Raw genomic sequence first — 20,055 nt, forward strand, 5'->3', positions numbered from 1 at the left:
CAGCTGAGGACACGGAGGCACGAAGGGAGCCCAGCCCAGACCCCGGCCCCACAAAAGCCCCAACGCTCACTCTCTGGAGTTGAGGTGCAAAATCCCCAGGAGAGCCTAAATGGCAGCTGCCCAAGGGGGTGAGGACAGACACACATTAACCCCAGAAGGCTAGCTGCTCAGCACCATCTCCTGGGCTGTCACATTCCAACCCAGGGGAGCACACAACCCCCCCCCCCCCACCGCCAGAGCCAGCGACTCCCCTGGGGCCCTGCAGGCCCGAGGCAGAGGGCGGGGGAGGCAGGAGAGATTGCGGGAGTCCCCAAGGGTGTTCCGCTCCCAGGTGGAGCCTGCCGGTTTCCATGTGCACACCCACCACCCAACTCTCGGCAGCCCCCCTCCCAAGACTTGGCCTTCAAGTTCCTGGCAAAGGCCATTTCCAACCACAGTCAGTTAAAGGCTCTACCTCTCAACCCCTGGGGCTCACACTGGCTTTCACTCTGGGGTCAAGGCTTTAGCCATTTGGACTATTTCACTGTGAGTAAGGACATCTGCGGAACAAATCTGTAAATGTATTTAGCCGAAGTGCCACAAGGGATAAAGAGGAATTTACATTGAATTTATAATTAAAGAATCACTTCCACTGAAAAGAATAAAATTCTGTTACTGGGGGACCGTCCCAGAAATCCTGGAGTGGTATGGGAGCCACAGCTATATTCTTAAGGCGGTCTTCCTCACGGGCCCCTTTGTAGTGGAGAGGAAACCAGCATTCCTAGGGTACCACCCTCTTGCTTTTACCCAGGGATCTCATCTCATTCTCCCCCAAACCCAGTGGGCAAAGTGGGGACTATGGTCCACATTTTACAGGTGAGGAAACTGAGGCTCGGGAAGCACCAGTAAACTGCCCAAGTGGACACAGAAGCAACGATGGCATGAGAATTGCAACTTTGAAGTCTGACACCCAAACTCACCGCCCTCCACCACGCCCCCCTTTTACAGAGCAGGTGAAAACCCTCATGTTTTCCCTGCTCCCACAAACGATTCTGTTCTCGAGAACCTAGCACAAATGACAGCTATGTCCAGACTGTCGCCGCCGTGGGTGGATGCTCCCACCTCCTATGGTTCGAAGGTCGTGAGGCCGAGGGGCTGGTGCCTGGCCTTGGACCCATCCACCACCCGCTCCCTCCCTGCTTGCTTGGCATCTTTCAGTGCAGGCGCTAGACCCGTTTCCAGTCAAAGGATTACTGTGTCATCTAGAATACCTCCTGGCAGATTTATGATGTTCTAACTAGTCAGTTAGCCTGAGCAAAAAGCCCAAATAACTTTCCCAGGTAGGAGATGGAGGGGAAAAAACAACTAACACAGTAGCATTCCTGAAAATTACCCTTTCATTGAACCAACAAAACATAGTTTATCTGAAACTTTTCTCTTTATGATATTTGACTCCTGTAAGATTTGTAAACAGTTGATTCACCCAGCTTTTTCGGAATTAGTTCGTAGAGTTAACTAAGCATCTGGATTCTCAAAGACTCCCATTTTTTTCCTTTCCCGCGGTGTTGTTTGGCTTCTGCGCTTTCTCCCCATCATTATCAGCATCAACGTGAGGGCTGCTCACGTGGGAGGTGGTTTCCTTGGGGCTGGGACAGGAAGACGTAGAGGCACACCATCCTCAAAGGGGCACATGTTCTAACTAAGGAGACAAGGGTCGGGCCCCCACTCGCCCAATCTGGGACAACTCTGAAGGGCCATCCCAGTTCCAGGGGGTCAGCTGAGGCCAGCTGTGACCGCTCCACCATCCAGCTTCTCCCTCTGCCCCACTGGCTTTCTTTCCTTCCCCCACCACTGAAGGACCAAAGCTAGAGGCACAGAATCATTGGCTAAGAATAATTTTTAGGTGAAGTTAACAAAGATCGTTTCAGAGATAGATCATCATTAAACGAGGAATATAACCAAATATGTCCATTCGACTTTAAGTTGTATTTTATTATGGTCATAAACACGGTGCCCGCACGCCAAACCTATGGAGCTGTGCTCTGAACCTTCCCTGAAAACGGTCGTCACCACGTCTAGAGAAGGAGGGTGTGGATGGAGTGCGGAAGCCAGCGCAAGCCTGCAGCCTGGGTCCGCGCTGAAAGGACTCCATGATGGCTCACCGCTGCCCACAGCTTTGATTTTGAGCCAGTGCAAAAGGGAGCTGCTTTGAAATCGTTTTCTGATCTAAGCCGAGGTGCAGAGAGCTCTGCAGAGCGCCACGCGGGCCAGGCAGACTGGGCTCCCCGGAAGCCCTCCTCACCTGCGCCACGAATGCCCGCCTGCCTGAAAGGGTCTCCTGTCTTCCCAACATTCCCCCGAGAAGAACACCCGAGTTTTCCTCCCTGCTTTGCCACTGGCCAGTCATGTGGCTCTTGAGGCGGCCTCATCTCTGCTCCCAGAGGCCACTACGCAGGCTCCAGGCCACTTCTGCACCTGGCGGAAGACTCCCGGCCGGGTTCCTCCCTAAACCCAGTTTGGTTCTGTGGCCCAGCATTTCCCTGTGTCTTTGAGCTGAGAATATTCTATTACCTGTGTCCTGAGGTCATTTCAGAAATCTCAAAATACACTTAACAAGCAAAGAAGAGTGGTGAAAAGTTACCTCTCCGTTCTCCTGGCACTGGTCTCTCCCCAGGGGCACAGCAGCTCCCCTGACGCTCACCCACCCTCAGTGATGAAAGGGTGGGGGGGCCTATCGAAGGCCAGCCTCGGGAGGACCTGGGCTCCTCAGCCTCGCTCACAGCCTCTCGACGCCCACCTGACCTTGGGACGAAGCAGTTTCCATACAATCATGGTGCCTGAGCCAAATGGAGACCTTAGATTGCAATCCTCTTTTTTATAGATATGACATAGAATATTACTATCTAGCAATTATATGATTAATGATAATATATTATTAAACATAATTTAATTATATGTCAACCTGTTTAAGGTCTTAATATATTAAGTATCTACTAGAAAGTAATATTTAATTAACAATTATAATTAATATGTTATAATTGTAATACATAATGTAATATAATATATAACATGTAATATATTACATTTAATTATATATACTTTATCTGTGTGTATTATATGTCACATACAATTATATATTATATATAATTGTATATAACAATATCACATAATTATAATATATAATTATATAGTAACAAGATTAACATACTGATTATTATATAATATTAATATTATTAATTATTATATATTATATGTATTTGAGAAAGATAAATGGGGTTTTTTTAAGATTTTTTTGTTTTTGATGTGGACCATTTTTAAAGTCTTTGTTGAATTTGTTACAATATTGCTTCTGTTTTATGTTTTGGTTTTTTGGCCGCGAGGCATGTGAGATCTTAGCACCCCGACCACGGATCGAACCCGCACTCCCTGCATTGGAAGGCGAAGTCTCAACCACTGGACCGCCAGGGAAGTCCCAAATGTTTGCTGTTTTAAGTCACTGTTTTGGGGTGTTTGGTAGCAAAAATGAACCGACGTGGTGACTTGTGCCACGGCTCCCCTGTAGATTCTGAGCCTTGTGAGGGTGGGGGCCGTGCCCCTCCTGGTGGCAGTTTTACTCTCAGCCTTGCCCGGTGCTTGGCACACAAAGAAAGGGCTTTTGGCGAATGTCTGGTAACTCAGTAAGAAGCAGCTCCGCAGTCATGTGACAGAGGACTCAGCGCAGGATTTCTTGATTCCTGGTTTGGTGTTCACTCTAATACTCAGTTATTTAAAAAACAAAAAATGAGAAAGAACTAGAGAATAAGACCTATGAAATTATAAAAGGCAGATTATTTATCTTCGAGATGAGAAGGGTAAGTAGCAGCCTTCAATGTCCTTCATGTAAAAGGGAACAAATAAAGACCTGGTCAACCCCAAGGGCAAACCCTTGGAAGGCAGCTTGCCAGACCAGATATTTCGTCCTCTGTGTGCCCATCATGGGGGTGGTGTCTGTCCTGCCCAGCAGTCTTGCCTCCCACCCCAGGCTGCCTGGACCATTCACGGGCATCCAAACCCTGGGGCTGGGGCAGGGCAGAGCAGGGACATCAAAAACCCAATTAAACACCAGAACTTTCTTGGCAGGTTGGATTAGAATAGTTGTGAGCTGTGGATGGCCTAAAGTTCTTTCTCTGTGATGAGGATAATAACACCGATAATGACAATAATAGTATTTCACAGGGTTATTTTGGAGATAAACAGAGACAGCTTACATAAGCACACACCTGGCACCTGGAGCAAGTGCTCCACAGTATTAGCTAAATCTGATGACAACGTGCCGTCCCAGAGAGTATCTGATCATCAGTAATATTGATCGGTCATAGCCACCAGGAACAAAACTACCCGTCGAGCAGCGTCTGAATTGCTAGGGTGCTCATTACACAATATCCTGTGGACAAGAATGGGGCCGGCGAACAACATCAGAATGACCACTGTCCCCAGCTGTGCTGTGCAGGCAGGGAGCCTGTCGTAGGAGGTCCCTGGGGCCCCCGTAACACAGTACCACAAACAAACCATGTGTATTTAAAACTACAGAAATTCTCTCACAGTTCCGGAGGCCGGAGCCTGAAATCAAGGTGTTGGCAGGGCCACACTCCCTTGGAAACCTCCAGGGGAGGGTTCACCCTTGCTTCTTCCAGTCTCTAGTAGCCTCAGGGTTCTTTGGCTTATGACAGCATCACTCCAATCTCTGCTTCTGCCTTCACATGATCTTCCTTCTGTGTCTCTGTATCCAAATTTCCCACTTTTTATAAGGACGCCAGTCATATTGGTTTAGGGGCCCAGCCTAACCTCATGGTAACTTGATTACATCTGCAAAGACCCTATTTCCAAATAAGGTCACGTTCACAGGTACCAAAGGTTAGGACTTCACCATAGCTTTGGGGGACACAGTTCAGCCCATGACCTTATTCACCTTTGTATCCTCAACACCTAGCACAGTACCTGGGAAACAGACATAAATGAGCTGACAGGTTTCCCAGTCCCAGCTCTAAAGGTGCCCAACTGTAAACATGGTCCCAGCAAGCTAGCTCTCCATTTCTTTACAAACTGAGTAGTTGGGGCCCCACTTCCTAAAATTCCGGCCCTGTCGTGTCCTTCCTCCTGCACCCACCAGCACCAGCGGAGGTCACCCCAGTGCCACCTGCGCCTGGCTCTGCACCGAGTCCCCGCCGGGCCCCCACAGGGGGCTGGCAGGGTTGCACGGCTCCCACAGCTAGGACCCGGCCTCAGCCGCATGGAAAAAAGGCTGGACTCCTGGGGTGACCAAGAGCAAATTGGTCTTTGTTGTACATTCATCAGCAACTTCGCTGCCAGGTCAGAGTATATCAAAACACAGAGGCCCTGGCACGAGCCCCAGAGCCTGGATGATATCTGATTGGTCTGTGACAAGCCATGAGTTGGCAGAGAAGGGCTTCCTGTCAACAGGAAGGAAAGGATGGGGATCAAATTATTTTCAACGTAGGTAGAGGAACAAAGAGATGAGTGAGATTTGGGTTAACCATTCTGATGCAGGGCTAAACCAGTCACACGTGAGAAACCTTCCTCCACCGGAGGGGAAGCCCGGCTGATTAACCCTCAACCATTTCCTCTGGTTCAGCTGCACGCACCCTGCAATGGGGTCTCTCTAAGAATTCCCTGTGGTTAACCCTTGGGGATATAGCTTCACTCCCATGTGGCTGTGCCCATCTGACAGCAAGGTCACGGTCAATTGACCAAGCAAATTAAGGACTGTTTCAACTCGGCTGCGCAGCACTTCATCGGCCTTTGTCTGTCCCAAATTTTAAAGACACTGACCACATTCCGACATTTGGTTCGCTGTCCTGGGATATCAAGACAGGCTGGTTACTGTCTGGAAAGAACTGGGAGTCACAGGCATTCACATGTGCTCATACTCACTGCTCTGGGTCAGAGGCGGGTGGGTGGAGGAGAATGGGGGAAAAGAGGGCTGGATTCTAACCCAGCTCTTCCAAGGGTCTGTGGCCTGTTCGGTGACCTGAGTAGCCCCATAAAAGCGAAATAGTGCCCAGAAATAGACAGCGCTGGCAGTGAGCTGAATATACCAAGACAGGAAAAGCAGAAGAAAATAGACAAGAAACAGCATCATTTAAGAGCACATTTATTTGTCTGGATGGTTTCAGAGGACACAAACTGATGTAGAAGTTAAGCGAATGAGGTGTGAGCAGGTGAAAAGCCCTTGGCAAGTAAGAAGTGCTTCCAAGTCCTTTCCTGAGTCATACTTTGGTCTAAAGGGAAACCCCTGAGTGCAGATCAGCAATAGAATAGTTTTGCTGGGTTTTATTTCGGAAGGGCAGTTCAAAGAAAACAGGCAGGGAAAGATACTTGTGAAGCACTGAGAACCAGAACGAGTTTATGATGTGTGGAAAGATGTAATATTGAACACACACTGTATTGGGCTGCTGCTTCTGCTTCTGGAACCTCAGTACTAGCGATGTCCTTTTGGTGCAATAATGATCCCGAATATAGATGGTCGCATTCATCATTAGGCCACTATGCAGTGTTCAGAGCCTGGTTTACACAAGGATCTTGGACCCTCCACAGGCAGGTCCTGGGGGAGAGTGGGAACAGGGCAGCAGAGGCTAGACTTGAATAAAGTGTCACCCAACCATGAAACAGGGAACGTACTTGTTCTCAGCTGGGCCATCTGTAAAGTGGGGACAAGAGGATGAGACAGGGAATCCAGCCTGCGTGTACGCCCAAAGTCACTGGACGTGATTCTGCAAATCTACGCGTTTTGAATGTGCTCTGCTTAGATCACTACGTGAGCTGGTCCACGGTGGTCTGTGCACGGTCTGCAGGGTAGAGTCTTCAAGGAAGGGGACCCCTAAATCTGTTCTCTGCCTGCCCATTCCCTCCCACAGCCCAGCACTGGACTGTGTTTAACTGGCATTCAGCCAATGTGCAATGCCCACGCTGCAGGAAGCCCACACACTGCCAGCCGTGCTCTGCGAGCCGCAGAGAGGCACCCAGGCCTCATTTATAAACCCCGGAGCCACAGGAGAGTTCCGGGGGCTCCATCACTGAGTACCTTGACTCCCGAAGGTCCCAGTATCATACTCTGGGCCCTTCTGCAAAGTTCTCCTGTAGATATTCAAATGCCACATCAACTTAGACACCTTGTACTAAGTTATAGGTTCATATTTTAGATTTAACATTTATTGAGGGTTAATATTATTAAAAAGAGCTATAGGAAAAACACTTCTGCACCTTCGTAAAACTCTTGAAGATATATACATATATAAAATCTTTGTTTTTTCGTAGAAGGAGTCACACAATCACTTCTTTTAAGAATTTAGCACAAGAGGGCTTCCCTGGTGGCGCAGTGGTTGGGAATCCGCCTGCCAATGCAGGGGAGACGGGTTCGAGCCCCGGTCTGGGAAGATCCCACATGCCGCGGAGCGACTAAGAGCCTGTACTCAGGGCACCCAAGATGCACCAAACCACTGAAGGGCCAAGTCAAGAAACACTGCAGTGAGGCCTAACAGGATGGCCCATGTTGGGTTACTCAGGCTGGGGGCCTATCTGGACATTCATCTTTATTTGGGAGCCAGAAATATTCCACCTTTGTTTAACAGTCAGCAGCCAAGTATCTGTCTTCTCAATGACAGCTGAAAAAGTGCAGATGATAGATAGACAGATGGATAGATGGATAGACACACGGATACTTAGATGGGTGGATGGACAGATTGATAGAATAACTCACGGGGGCAGGAGAACAGATCAGCATTACGCTGAGGAAGTTGGAAATCAATTGTTTTTTAAACCCCTGTAGGCATAAGAGTCACCTGGAGAACTTAACCAGAAACAAAGAACCACAGGTCCCACTCCCCAGAGACTCTGATTCAGCAGTTCTGGGCTGAGACCTAGGATTTTACATTTTAAACAAACACCGGGTGGTTCTGCTTAAGCTGGTCTACGAACTGCACTTTGAAAAACACTGCCCTAAACCCTAACCCAACAAATCTTTCTCAAGGTGGTACAAACTGACCAAGGTCACGGCCAAGGTCAAAACTGATACTGCCCCTGTGCCGCCCGGCATCCGCTTTCTCTTCACCGAGGCTTCAGTCCAGGGTGTTTCGATGGTGTACTGGGCAGTGAGCACTACTGTCACTGGGTCCTCCAGCCCCCGGGGCAGAAAGGCAGCTCCCATCCCCACCCGCATCCAGGCGATGCCCCCTCCTGTACGCACGGCCCTAGCAGAGCGGATCTGATTGGATGGAGGCTACTGGTCACCAGCCCATCACCAAGGTGAAGGGCGCTGCGCCTCCAGCAGCGTGAGGCCTCCCTCCGGAGACACCACAAGCAAAGGCATCCCTAGTGGCAGGCCCAAGCCAAGCTGTGTCTCCACAACCTTCTGGGACCGGCCAGCTGCCCCTGGCTCTATGTTTAGGTTGTCTCCAGGGACTGTGAAGGATTTCTGGAGCACCTCTCCCAAGAGGCCTGGGGACTCGTGCGTTCCGCCAGCAGCGAATATCGGGCCACCACCTCGGATCGAGCCTGACCCCCTCCAGCTGCCTCAGTGTCCCCACGGGCTCCTGTGTGGGTCCTTCTCTCCAAAGCCCTCCCTGCCCCCTTGGCCTCCTGCTCTGTCATTGGCTTGTGAACAGTTCCAGAGACCAACAACACAGTCAATGACCCAGCCCACGGTCATCAACTAAAATATGTCTAAGATACATAAATTTCAGCATTAATAGGGAAAATGATTTTTCTCGGACAAAAAGGAGGAAAGAACATGCTTACTCCCAGCAACGGCTTCTCTGGCAAAGTGCTGGCAGATCGTCACGCACAGCTAGACTTCTAATGAGGTATTTTCTAAACGCATTCCCACCACCTTGATTATTATTCCCGCTTTACATTACGGATGAAGGCTGAGGGAAGAGAACCCAGGCGAGGTGCCAACTCACCAGGACTCTGAAACACTACGCCCATCTCGCTACTTTTAAAGGCCCAGTGCAACCCCAAAGGAACCTGCACTCAGGCTTTCCTCTTCCTCTCCTCTCTCTCCTTCTCTTTCCCCTGACAAGATCCGAGAGGGTTTCCCATAAAGGTGATCCAAACTGAGACTAAAATCAAGCAAGGTTACACCCTCCATTAGGCCCAAGGGCCATTCTCCCTAAAATAGAATTCAATGAATAAATTACTTTAGTTAGTAACTCTGGGTCTCCACTACCCGCTGTCACCCAAGTCCCTAGTGTATCCCCTAAAATTGATTCCTCTTTTCTGGTGTCTCACGGCACAGCAGGCGCTATTGGTAGGAAGGCAGAGTGAAGATGGTTAAAGGTAATCAGAGCCTAGGATGAAGGTTTGCAATGATTTCCCCCAACATCCTTGGTCATGGTTTATGCACCAGATATGGGGGTGGAGACTGAGTCCAATCGTGTCCAAAAAGGACACAATCCAATTCAGTAAAAAGACAAGCTCCTTGGACACTGGAGGTCCCAGGAGGCCTCATCACTGTGAGTGTCACTGGACGCCACCAAATGACCCCACCCACAGGACTGCCAGGCCACAGTGTCTTCCAGGAGTCACTCTTTAGAATCCCGAATGTCCTGGTACATGCTGCCACCAGGCTAGTTCTCACAAAGCGTTGTTTTCATCACCTTTAATTGCTTCTTAGTTTAAATCCCCCCTGGCCCAAAACAGTGAGACAAGGACTTAGATTCAGTCATTTATACCAGGGAGCAGGGCAAGTGAGGCAGGGAAGCCAGAACAGCCAGAAAGGGTGCATTATAGATGATCAGACCACCACTGTGGGCAACAGGGGCTGGGCCCTGCTGCCACCCTCTGAGGCATCCTGCAGAACCCATGTCAGAACCATCACCCCCGGGGATGGGGAGGCTGGAGAACAGTCCCAGCTGCATCCCTCCCTGTCTGAGGGTTGCCCCTTAGGGCATAATCCCAATCCCAGCATTTCCAGCCCAGCCTGTACTCAGGCTGAGCAAACTGCCCCTATTCAGGAGGGTTCCTTCAGGAGCAAGAAAGACACAGTGAGAAACTGTGGTGTGGGGTGGAGCTGTCCAGCAAGGCTGCGGAGAACGCTGGGTGGGCTATGGGCACACCGGGCAGGGCACCAACAGCGTCTACTGCAGCTTCTCAGTGGCTTCAGGGGACATCCTCATCCCCGGGCCTACCTTCCAGGGAGGGCTGCCAGAGAAGATACAGGACGCCTGGGATTTCAGATAATGATGGGTATTTTTTAGTATAAGTTTATCCCAAATGGGGCCTGGCACATTCATATACTAAAAAGTTGTTCATTGTTTAAAATTCTAATTTAACTGGGCATTTAGTATTTTTATTTGCTAAATCATGCAATCCAACCTCAAGGCTCTCCTTGATCTGGCCTTGATGTATTTCTGATTACTCTTGATTCTCAAACCCTTTCTTCCATGAAAAGGGGCTCTTCACTGGAGTTGGAAGCAGTCCTCCAACTCCCCGACTCCATGGGGGTGCTCAGGCTGGTTCCCGGGCAGGGGTAACCCCTGCCATGTCTCTGTCCTGCCTACCACCTCTGGGTCTAATGTCTCTCTAAACATGTCAATGTACTGCCACCTCTCCCTTCTCTCCCCTCTGAAAGCAGGTACTGCCTGCACTGGTCATCTTGTGCCCTTGGGTCATCTGCTAACATCTGTCTGAATGCTGTATTTTCCCAGCTAGAGTGTAACTCTCACCCAGCCCAGCACAAGGATCAACAGGTAATTACTAGTTGGTTAGTGAGAAGACCCCCCGGTCCCCCCCCCCGCCAGCAAAGGCAAGCCCTGTGAGGGTGGAGACAGAGCCCCTCTCGTTCCCCCCTGGATCTCACCATCAAGCAGCATGGCACACGTGTCGTGGAATAATTGAGTGAACAGAACTTTCTGTAAGGGCTGCATCATGCCAAGAACGTTGTCTAAATCGCCAAAGTCATCACCAGCAGCAGGAAGGCTGGTCAGAGTATTCCGACTATATCGTGGCTCTTCCACTTTCATAGCCTGGCCGCTCAGTCCCTTTCCGGGTTCTGGATTTTGTCCTACACTACCTCTGGAGCGCACCCCACACACATACTCCTACTTGAGACCGGCCTCACCAATCAACGTAAATATGACATGGCCTGGGCACTGGACAATGTCATTTTCTTTTCTCTCTCTTTTAAATTAGGTGCTCTGATGTATATGTAATAGCCATACATTCATATAACACTTTGCATTAGTAAGAGCTTTCCCATGAGTTATTTTATTTCAACATCCCTGAAAGATAGGCAAAGCAGAATTATTATCTGTTTGACAAATGGGAGAAGCTGAGTGGTTAAACGTTTCAGCCAAGTGATGACTGCCGAGGGAGGTTAGGAGTACCTGTGTCTAACTTTTTATTTACCAATATGGCTTAAAATGCCTCACATTAGCAATGTAAACAGGAATATCTCATTTTCATATAGAATGTTTTTTCAAAGAAATGCATATTCCTGCATATTTGGGTCATCACCCTGGCGCTCACACAGCAGGCAGGGGTCCAGTCACCTGCTCCCTGAGCGTCCCCCTGCCAGGGAGGGCTGGCCACCCTTCCCAACTTGGGGCTGCTCCCTGAAGTACCCATCAGATGTCTGGGGCTCCCTACCCTTCCTGGCCAATGTGTGCACACAGGCCTGGGAAGGAGGAGCTGCGGTCAACAAACACAGGAGTGAAGTGCCTAAGGTGGTTCGCAGCAGAAAGTGCGTGACCAACTGCCCTACCCCAGGCCCCATGCTGCTGTCAGGAAGGATTAGCTTTAAGGAGGTGTCTTTAACAAGGTGTCCTCGGAGACAGCCCTGGAGAGTGGGCCTCACCCCGCACCCCCAACCCGTGCCCAAGACCCTCATCCGTGATCAAAATTGCATTTTCCATGGAGCCCTCGTGTGTGTGTGCGTGTGTGTGTGTGTGTGTGTGTGTATACATTTACTTGGTTGGTGAAGGCTGGGGGGTGTGACCCAGTTGGGGGTTTCCTTCCGGTGCAGGTAAGGGCTGCGCCGCACGTCCCCCCACGGGGAGGCTAGGGAAGGCTTCGGGGTCCACGGGCTACCTGGGCAGGCAAAGCGCAGGGTGGGCGCACGACCCCGCCCGCCGCTCCCTCCAGCTGGACAAAGTCAAGCAGCAGACCGATCGATGTCGCCAAAGTCCGGGCCCGGCTGCCGGCGTGGCCAGGGCTGAAGTTCGCGAGGGCCCTGCACGCCTTAGGGAATCCCGAGCCCCTAAGTGCCTGAAAGGTGCTCCCAGGGTCAGGCCAAGGGGCCGGCTGCAGAGGAGTCTCCAGCCCCCGGCCCAGAGTCACCCGAGGGAAACTGGGGAGCAGGGGGGGCGTCCATTTGAGGGCGCAGCTACACAGCCAACGCCCCCCTCCCCCGCTGTCCCCACCCACCGCCCCTCCCCTCAGTCCCCGGCAGCGGCGCGCGGCTCCACCTCCCCAGAGCTCAGTCCACACTGTCCTTTTTCAACAAAACAACGCTACGCACCGCCCCTCCGCCCCCGCCCCAGCACCCGCACCCGGCGGGATCCCGTGCTACGCACAGCCCGCCCCGCAGCTCCCGCCCCCGCCGCAGACGGTCGCCGAGCACCGGCGGCACGCGGGTGGGGAGAGGGATGGAGCCCGAGCACAGCGGCCCAGCTCGGCCCCGCGCCTCCACCCTTCCCCAAGCCGCCCGAAGTGACAGGAGGGGCACGCACGGCGCGCGCGGGGCGTCCCGCGTTAACCGCTTCCGCGCCGGGTCGCAGCGACCCGAGGGTGGGGGGCCGGGGACGGCGGGGTGGGACTCACCGGAATGTGCACTCGCAGCGAACGCCGCTTCTGGCTGCTGTTCTTCTTGCCGCTGCTCCCGCCGGGGCTGGAAACGTCCTTCTTCTTCTTGGTGTCCATGGCCGCGCTTCCCATAACTTTAACCAGAAGTTAATTCCGGGTGACTCGTTCCTGATATTCGGTCCTCTCCTTCCCAGCCCGGTCCCAGCCGTCGGCCGCGAGCCGCACGCGCTGTTTACTGTCCTTGCACCCTGAAGACACCGCGTGGGGACTTCCGCGGGGAGGGAAGGTGGAGCTGGGGTGGCGGTCGGCGGGAGGGCCGAGTTCACGTGTCCTCTTCCTCCTACGGGCTCTTCGGATGCGAAATCAAAGTCAAAGCCTGTACTGGTTCTGGTCTCTCACCGGGCTACGCGTGGCAGAGGTCTCCCGCTGGGTGACAAAGTTTTCTTCCTTTTGCAAAGCGAAGCAACATTTTCCACCCTCTCGGCTCCTCCCACAGATTCCCAGAGGTAATCAGAAAGGCAGGTGCAATTAAACACGGCAGTTTGGGAAGCAGCCCTCCTATGCCTATGCCTAAGTGGAAAATCTGGCGAGAGCCAGACGGTTTGTATGTTAATATGACCCTCCACCGGAGAATTAAACCAGCCCGCAGCCTGGAACAAGGTCCGTCCTCCTTTCTGGGCGAGAGGGAGGGAGGGAGGAGGGGAAGAGGAGGTGCAAGCGCGAACACTCTTCGCAACTGGGCTGAAGCTCGACTGCGAGCACGAGCTCTGGCGGCCGCCCTGCCGGCCGGAGGGCGTGCGGGAGCCCCGCGGGGAGCGGAGGGCAGGCGCCCGGTCCGTTCCGCCGCCTCGCCGCGGCCCCTGGGCCCGAGGGGTCCACGAAGGGCCGGGCCCGGCACCGACGCAGGCTCGCGGGGCGGTGGACGGCGGCGTGCCTCGAACAGGAAGTGCGCGGCGTGCGGCGCGCCCTCCCGCTCCGCCCGCCGACCCCCGTCGCCCCCTGCGGCCGCGGCGGCGCGGGACTCGCTCCGAGATGATTTCTGACTCCTGTCGTCCCCCAGTGTCTGTTTATGCCTCACCCGCTAACACACGCACACGCGCACTGTGCCCCGCAGACCCGGCCGCGGCGGAAGCGCGGGTTTCGCTGGGATGCGCGCTGACCCGCACGTGCTTCTCGGAAAACCGCGGCCCGGGCCCCTCCCCGCCGGCGTGCGGACTTGAATGCGCACTGAGAGCGGTCAGTGTCGCGGGCGGAGTGCGGGTTTTCACCCCCACCCCGCCGTACCCCACCCCACCCGGCTTTGCTCAGGTTCACCAGGGGATCGGCGGTAAGTGTCGGGCGCGGAGTCAGCAACCCGGCGCCGCCGTGTACGCGGGGTTCCTAAGACTGCGGAAGAAACAGTGGAGGAGAGGGCGGTAAACCCCGCGCGAGTCCCCCACGTGCTGCCACGGTCTCAGCCACCGCGTTGCCCGTCTGGCACCGCCCGTAGCCGAGGGCCGGTGGGGCGTTCTCCCGGGTGGCGGTGCGCCCCCCCCCCACCCGCCGAGGTGGGCCCCAGGATGGCGCGATCCTCACCCCCCAGCCCCCTGCCCGCCTGGCTGGGAGTAAGGTGAGTGCTCGGTCGGGAGTCGCCTCCTCTCCTGCTCTAGGTTCTGAGGATAGAGTGGCCCCAAAAGTCACTCGAGCGCCCTGAACGCTGACGTCAGCGCTGCTGCTCCCCGTAATCAGTGGGGCGGGGAGGCCACCCGAGAAAGAACGGGACACAGGTCGCTTTGGGAACGCCCTGGGGTCTGTGAGGAGATGGCCTTCACTCCTGTCCAGGTGCGGAGATTCGCACAGTTCTCTCTTGGGGAGGAGGGTGAGCCCGCTTTCAGGGCCGCCCCTTAGGCGGTGCCCCCCACCCAGCCAGGAGGAACCCTGGTTCAGCCATCTTCCCTGTTTCCCTCTCCCATCCGAGTTCCTGGGGTCTGGGTGGTGCCGTGGTTCAGAGGGGTGGGTTTCTGGTGGGTTTGTCTTCCTTCTCCTCCCGGCTCTCCAGTCCAGAATGGAGCCAGACTGAAGACCCTCCTGGTCCCGGAGTAGTGCTTTCTGGGCGGAAGGTTGCAGTGCTCTGGAGGGGACAGCACCTGGGTTCAAAAACCCGGTGGCCATCCCTGCCCCACAGAAGTGGCGTTTCTCGCTTTGACCTTTTTCTGACTGGCTGCCTGCAGGAGGATTTCAGGAGACTGACTGCATTATTTCACTAAATGCTAGAAACACTGGTTAGAAGTAGAAAAGGGTGGACCTTCAGCCTATGTGATGCGGTATAAAGCCCACCCTTACCCACTCAAAATGACTCCCCAACTGTCATTTAAATTTCACCTCTTCAGTTTAATGTTTTAATCCCTATCACAATGATTATTTGCCAAGGCATGCAAATCACTCCATTTGCTGAGAACGGGTTTGAAAAGGAGAGATGGAGAACCAGGAGGGGAAGTCCTGGAGCCACTGGGAGGCCCCGCCTGGGACGGATTCAGAATGAGGAAGCCGCTGTTACTTCTCAACACTGAACGCTTTGCCTGAGGCCTGTCATGGTTGAAGGGCCTCGTCTACCGATTGTTAGAATACGTACTTTGTCAGTTGATTTGAGTAAATATGCCCGATCATTCATTAATAAAAGTCCTTTGTTTTCTGAGTTTGTTTTGTTGGAGTGCAGACTTTACTGCCTGGGAATCTTAAAACATTTTACCATATTGCCTGCGTTTCAAGAGCCCTCTCCTTTTTTTGGGTTCCACATGTTTTTTTTTTTTTTGAAATTTGGGTGTTTCTTATAGATGGAGTCAGAAGAAGTTTACCAGCCATTTTTTTTCCTTTCTTTTTTTCCTTCATTCCATTTCACGATGAATTGAACATTTAAAACAAACAAGCAAACAAAAGACCCCTGGTCCTTCCCCACAGATGGTTTAAGACAGAGGTTCTCAGGGGAAGGGGGTATTTTGAAGATGTGTCCATTTGGGGCATCATTTGTCTAGGTTCCTCATAGAGTTACCGATATATGGCACCTACTAGGTGCCATATATGGGGTGTTTCAATACATCTATGGGAGAGGATGTTATTAACCCTGTTTTATACCACGCATGTGTTGGTGTAATTTCTATACCACCACTAACACCCCAGACTAACATCCCCTGGACGTTTGATGTACCCCCAGGGCTCCAGGTCATCACACTGGTGCACCGTGATGGTGCCACCTCTTCCCCAGCCAGGGCAGCACTTCATTCAGAGAAGACCGTTTAAAATGCTGCACTGAGGACCTACAATCTAGTTGAGAAGTGAAATACACAGAGTACAACAGTCAACATAAATGAAACCCTGGATTAAGAATTTACAGGATGAATATCACTTAGCCTAGTTTTCTAGATTAACTGGTCCCTACCCACCCACCCCCTTTTTTTCCATTTTGTCTATTAATATCCCATATAAATGAAAATGACTCTGGAAACCATGAGTTATCTTAGTAGAGCATTGACAACTTAGAAAGTCTTAGAATTTGTGATGCACTCATAGATTTAAAGTCTGCCCTATAAACTTGGAATGTTACAGTTAGAAGGAATCTTGGCGAACAAGGGTCTGTAGAGAGACATCTGTGTCTGGTGAATTCCTGTATTCAGTGGTGATACGTTCCACTGTCAGGAAGAAGAAAGGAATTAACTTTTTGATTACCTATTACATACCAGACATTATATTAGGTAGTTCATATTAATTATCTTACCTAATTTCTATTAAAATCCCCTAAGAAAACTCTCCTAGGCATTTTACAGATGAGGGAAACTGAGACTAGCTGTCAGAGTGCTTTGTAATCCATTTAACTTCTGTCCATTGATCTTAATTTGCTGTGTCCTCTGGAACGACATTTTAAAAATGTGGCCCCTCCTTTTTAAAAGCTTTGCACAAGGTTGACAGCATTATTGAGGAACCTCCGTCAGGGTGACCTTGGACAAATGATTGAACATCTTAGCTGCCTTGGTCTCTGTGCCTGTGACATAGAGTTGAGGGGAAAACAGTGGTCTATGTAGTCAGGACACCAGCGACTCAATTCTGTGCAAAAAAGCAACTCTTGGGAAAAGGAAACCATAAGGCTTGGACTCAGGACTCTGTAAACGCTCTGATAGCTCATGGGCTATCAAGCGAAGAGGGTGTTATCTAATCATGAAAACCAGACTGAGGGTCACATTCCAGTTTTTATCTCCCTTTAAACTTGGCCACTGATTGTGTAACCTTGTTACAGCTTGTGCTCCCTGGTGCAAATGGAACCATGAATACCCATCCATGGGGAGAAGTGGAGGCAGGTGCTCCGGACCGGCACCTCTCCTGACAACCCTTTCCTGGGTCCCTTTTGATTTTCTGGGGGGGACCCATGCAAGCCACTTCTTTATCTGTGTTCCAGATTGCTCTTCACCCGTAACACCAGTTGACCATGAGGCAGTCCCGATCATGGAATCTAAGAAGTACTTTGGATTAAGGTAAAGGTAACCTCTGTGGCAATACTCTCCCAAGGGCAGACTTGTCATTCCCATCTTTTCTCTAGAGAGTAGCCTGCTGTCTTGACCAGCTCTGTGCCTGCACACACACCCAGCAGATCTAAAGAATGGCAGGTTCAGCAAGCAGGGTATGTGTGGCCACCCAGCACTGGGCAGGGGGAGGGGTCGGTTTGCTAAATAAAAGGATAGGTAATCCCAGCCGTTATGCTCCCTTCCTTGACTAAGGGTAATCAACACATAAACCGCATTAGTTGGGAATAAAGTCCTTGGTTCCACCAATGGCTGCTTTACAGTGTTTCCCATGTGACCTTTGTCCCGGTGATCCGGCATAACCTCCCATCCAGGTAATGGGTTTGGGCTCCCTGGGCTGCAGGATTTGACTAGAGGTCTGTGTCTTTTGGTTCTCAACTTTGTTCTGAGCTTTGAACACGCCAGAAGCATACAGATTAACTCTGGGAAATTTGGAATACCACTGTTATCTGACTATGGCTCATGACTGACTTCCTGACCTCTCACTTACCCGTCTATTTCAGACGTGATTAAATATTGCACATTAATTGTAATGATTTCCCAACAAATAAAATTGCTTTGGTTATTAGACTGGACCCAAAGTTCATATATTGCAGTTCAAATTGAACGTGAACTTTTACGGGAGCGCGCTTACCAGCACCGTCGTTACCATCCCTTTGTGTGACTTGCAGCTGATGTCCAGACCTGGCCTTGAGAATGCCAGTTACAGAGACTTCCCTGACGGTCCAGTGGTTAAGACTCCACGCTTCCACTGCAGGGGGCGTGAGTTCGATCCCTGGTCGGGGAACTAAGATCCCACATGCTGTGTGGTGTGGCCAAAGGAAAAAAAAAAGTGCTGAAAGGTATACTTTAAAAAAAAGAATGCCAGTTATAGCTTTTCAACAAGATTCCAGAAAAAATATATTTACAATTCCTAGGGATTGGCCACGTTTGGGGAGCAGAGCACCAGGTCCTGTCCTGGATTGGTAGGTGTGTACAGACTTGGACCTGCTGACCCCTGAGCCCCACTGAAGATGCACAGATGTCTTCCCGGCTCTCAGAGCGTCCCTCCCCACGAGGGCCCAGCCACACCCAGAGTTAAACCCATGCTCGGCCTTGCTAACCTCTATTCCCGTCCTTGTACCTTAGCACTTTATACCGTAATCAGTAAGTGCCCATTTGGTGCACAGACAGAGCCCACAAGAGGCTCCGTTCAAGGGCTCTGGACGGACAGGGGGTAGGCTCTCAAGGACCTAGTGGTTTTTGACAACCCTCCTTATGCCATGTGGGTCAGAACAGCACTTTGTAAAATGTTCCTAAATATAACTCCTAAGAATTGCATGAGCTCTTGGGAGAGGATGGGGAGAGAGAGATTTTCTGACTAAAACGCCGTGCGTCAGCTCATTTCAGTTCATTGCAACACAGACTCCCAAGAGCATCACGGTGCCAGAGGCCTGGCTTGTTTTTCCTCTCCCCGCTCATTGTGGCTCTTTACCCTCTAGGTCAAAAAATAAAGTGTAATTACAGGGTTCATTGTTCTTTGACCAGCCTGAGAGAACGTTTTCCTGCCATTGTAGCATATTCACCCATGGTCCAGGACTTCCCAGCATCTGGTGGAGGTGGGTGCCCCAGCTTCTCCCAAAGCCCTGGCATGCAGTGCAGGGTTGGGGCGGTGCGGGCTCACAGCCAAGACTCCAGGGCACACACGCTGAGGCCGACGCATTGTCCATGACTCTCGTGGTTAGAAGGCCAGGAGAGCAGCTCTTCGTAGCCGAGCTTCAAGGAGACCCTACGTATCCAAAGGACAGGATCGCTTGTTCCAAATCTTTTGTTTATCTTTGCAAGTCTAAGAACGGATACGTCTAGAGCACTGTGTCGTTTAATCACTCCTTCACCAGGGACTGATTTTTCAGCCTGTCTGGAGACTTGCTCTTTCTAGTGGGGGTGTTTTTTGGGGGGTCATTGCCTCTGCTCTTAGATGTTCGCTGTCCTGCCTGCTCTGTGTTGCCGGGAACTGCAGTGCCAGGATCTTTGGCCAACTGGTGTCTGGCCAGGTTTGGCCAGTGGGAGACAGTCGGGGAGACTGGGGTCTGGAGTGGAAGAGGAAAGACCCCAGGGATTTCGTCTTCCCTTGTTTTTCCTGAGGCAGCATCTTGCACAGTGTTTCTTTCCCCTGTGGCTCCCACTCCACCAGGCAGACCCTCCCTCCGCGGGCCCAGCTTCTGCCAGGCAGCCCTGACTACGGCTCTGACCCTGAACATTTGAGCAGAAGTGCGGCGGCTGTGAGGGGCTGAACGAAGTGTGGAGCTGCGGAGGAGGCTGCTAGGAGGGGTCCGGAGGGCAGTGTGGCCAGAGGTGGCAAAAGGACGGGTGGGCTAGTGTTTGGGGACTTTTATCTGAGTGAGATGGGATAGTGTCAACTAGAAGAAGGACAAGATTGAGTTTTGAGTTTTTAAGGATCAGCCTGGCCGTCATGTGTACAGGTTGCAAAGAGTGAAAGGAGGGACCCGGGCAGCCTAGTAAGGAGCTATCGCTGACATTCAAGCCAGAGACGACCGTGGCTCCGACCACAGGGGCAGCGGCAGGGTGGTGAGGAGTTGCTTCCAAATATATTCTGAAGACAGAATCCCCAGAATTTGCGGATAGATTGGATGTGGGGGCTGAGAGAAAAGAGTGCCCTGTGGCTCTGAAGTTTGGGGCCTGAGCAAGTGGAACGATCCCGTTTCCTGGGAGGGGCTGGGAAGTGGAG

General features: G+C 51.8%; 1 protein-coding gene across 3 annotated transcripts in view; it reads right to left on the minus strand.

The window, feature by feature from the left end:
* PRKAG2 (protein kinase AMP-activated non-catalytic subunit gamma 2) overlaps positions 1 to 13,446 on the minus strand; it is a 282,406-nt gene extending 268,960 nt beyond the window's left edge. For all 3 annotated transcript variants that reach the window (XM_068549718.1, XM_068549719.1, XM_068549717.1), the window contains exon 1: positions 12,796 to 13,446. In XM_068549718.1, the coding sequence (XP_068405819.1) occupies positions 12,796 to 12,909 (114 nt within the window). In that variant the 5' untranslated portion in view covers positions 12,910 to 13,446. The remainder of the gene's footprint in view (positions 1 to 12,795) is intronic.
* Between the last annotated feature and the right edge of the window lie 6,609 nt (positions 13,447 to 20,055).

Source organism: Eschrichtius robustus, chromosome 8 (assembly GCF_028021215.1).
Source record: "Eschrichtius robustus isolate mEscRob2 chromosome 8, mEscRob2.pri, whole genome shotgun sequence".
Taxonomy (NCBI): Eukaryota; Metazoa; Chordata; class Mammalia; order Artiodactyla; family Eschrichtiidae; genus Eschrichtius; species Eschrichtius robustus.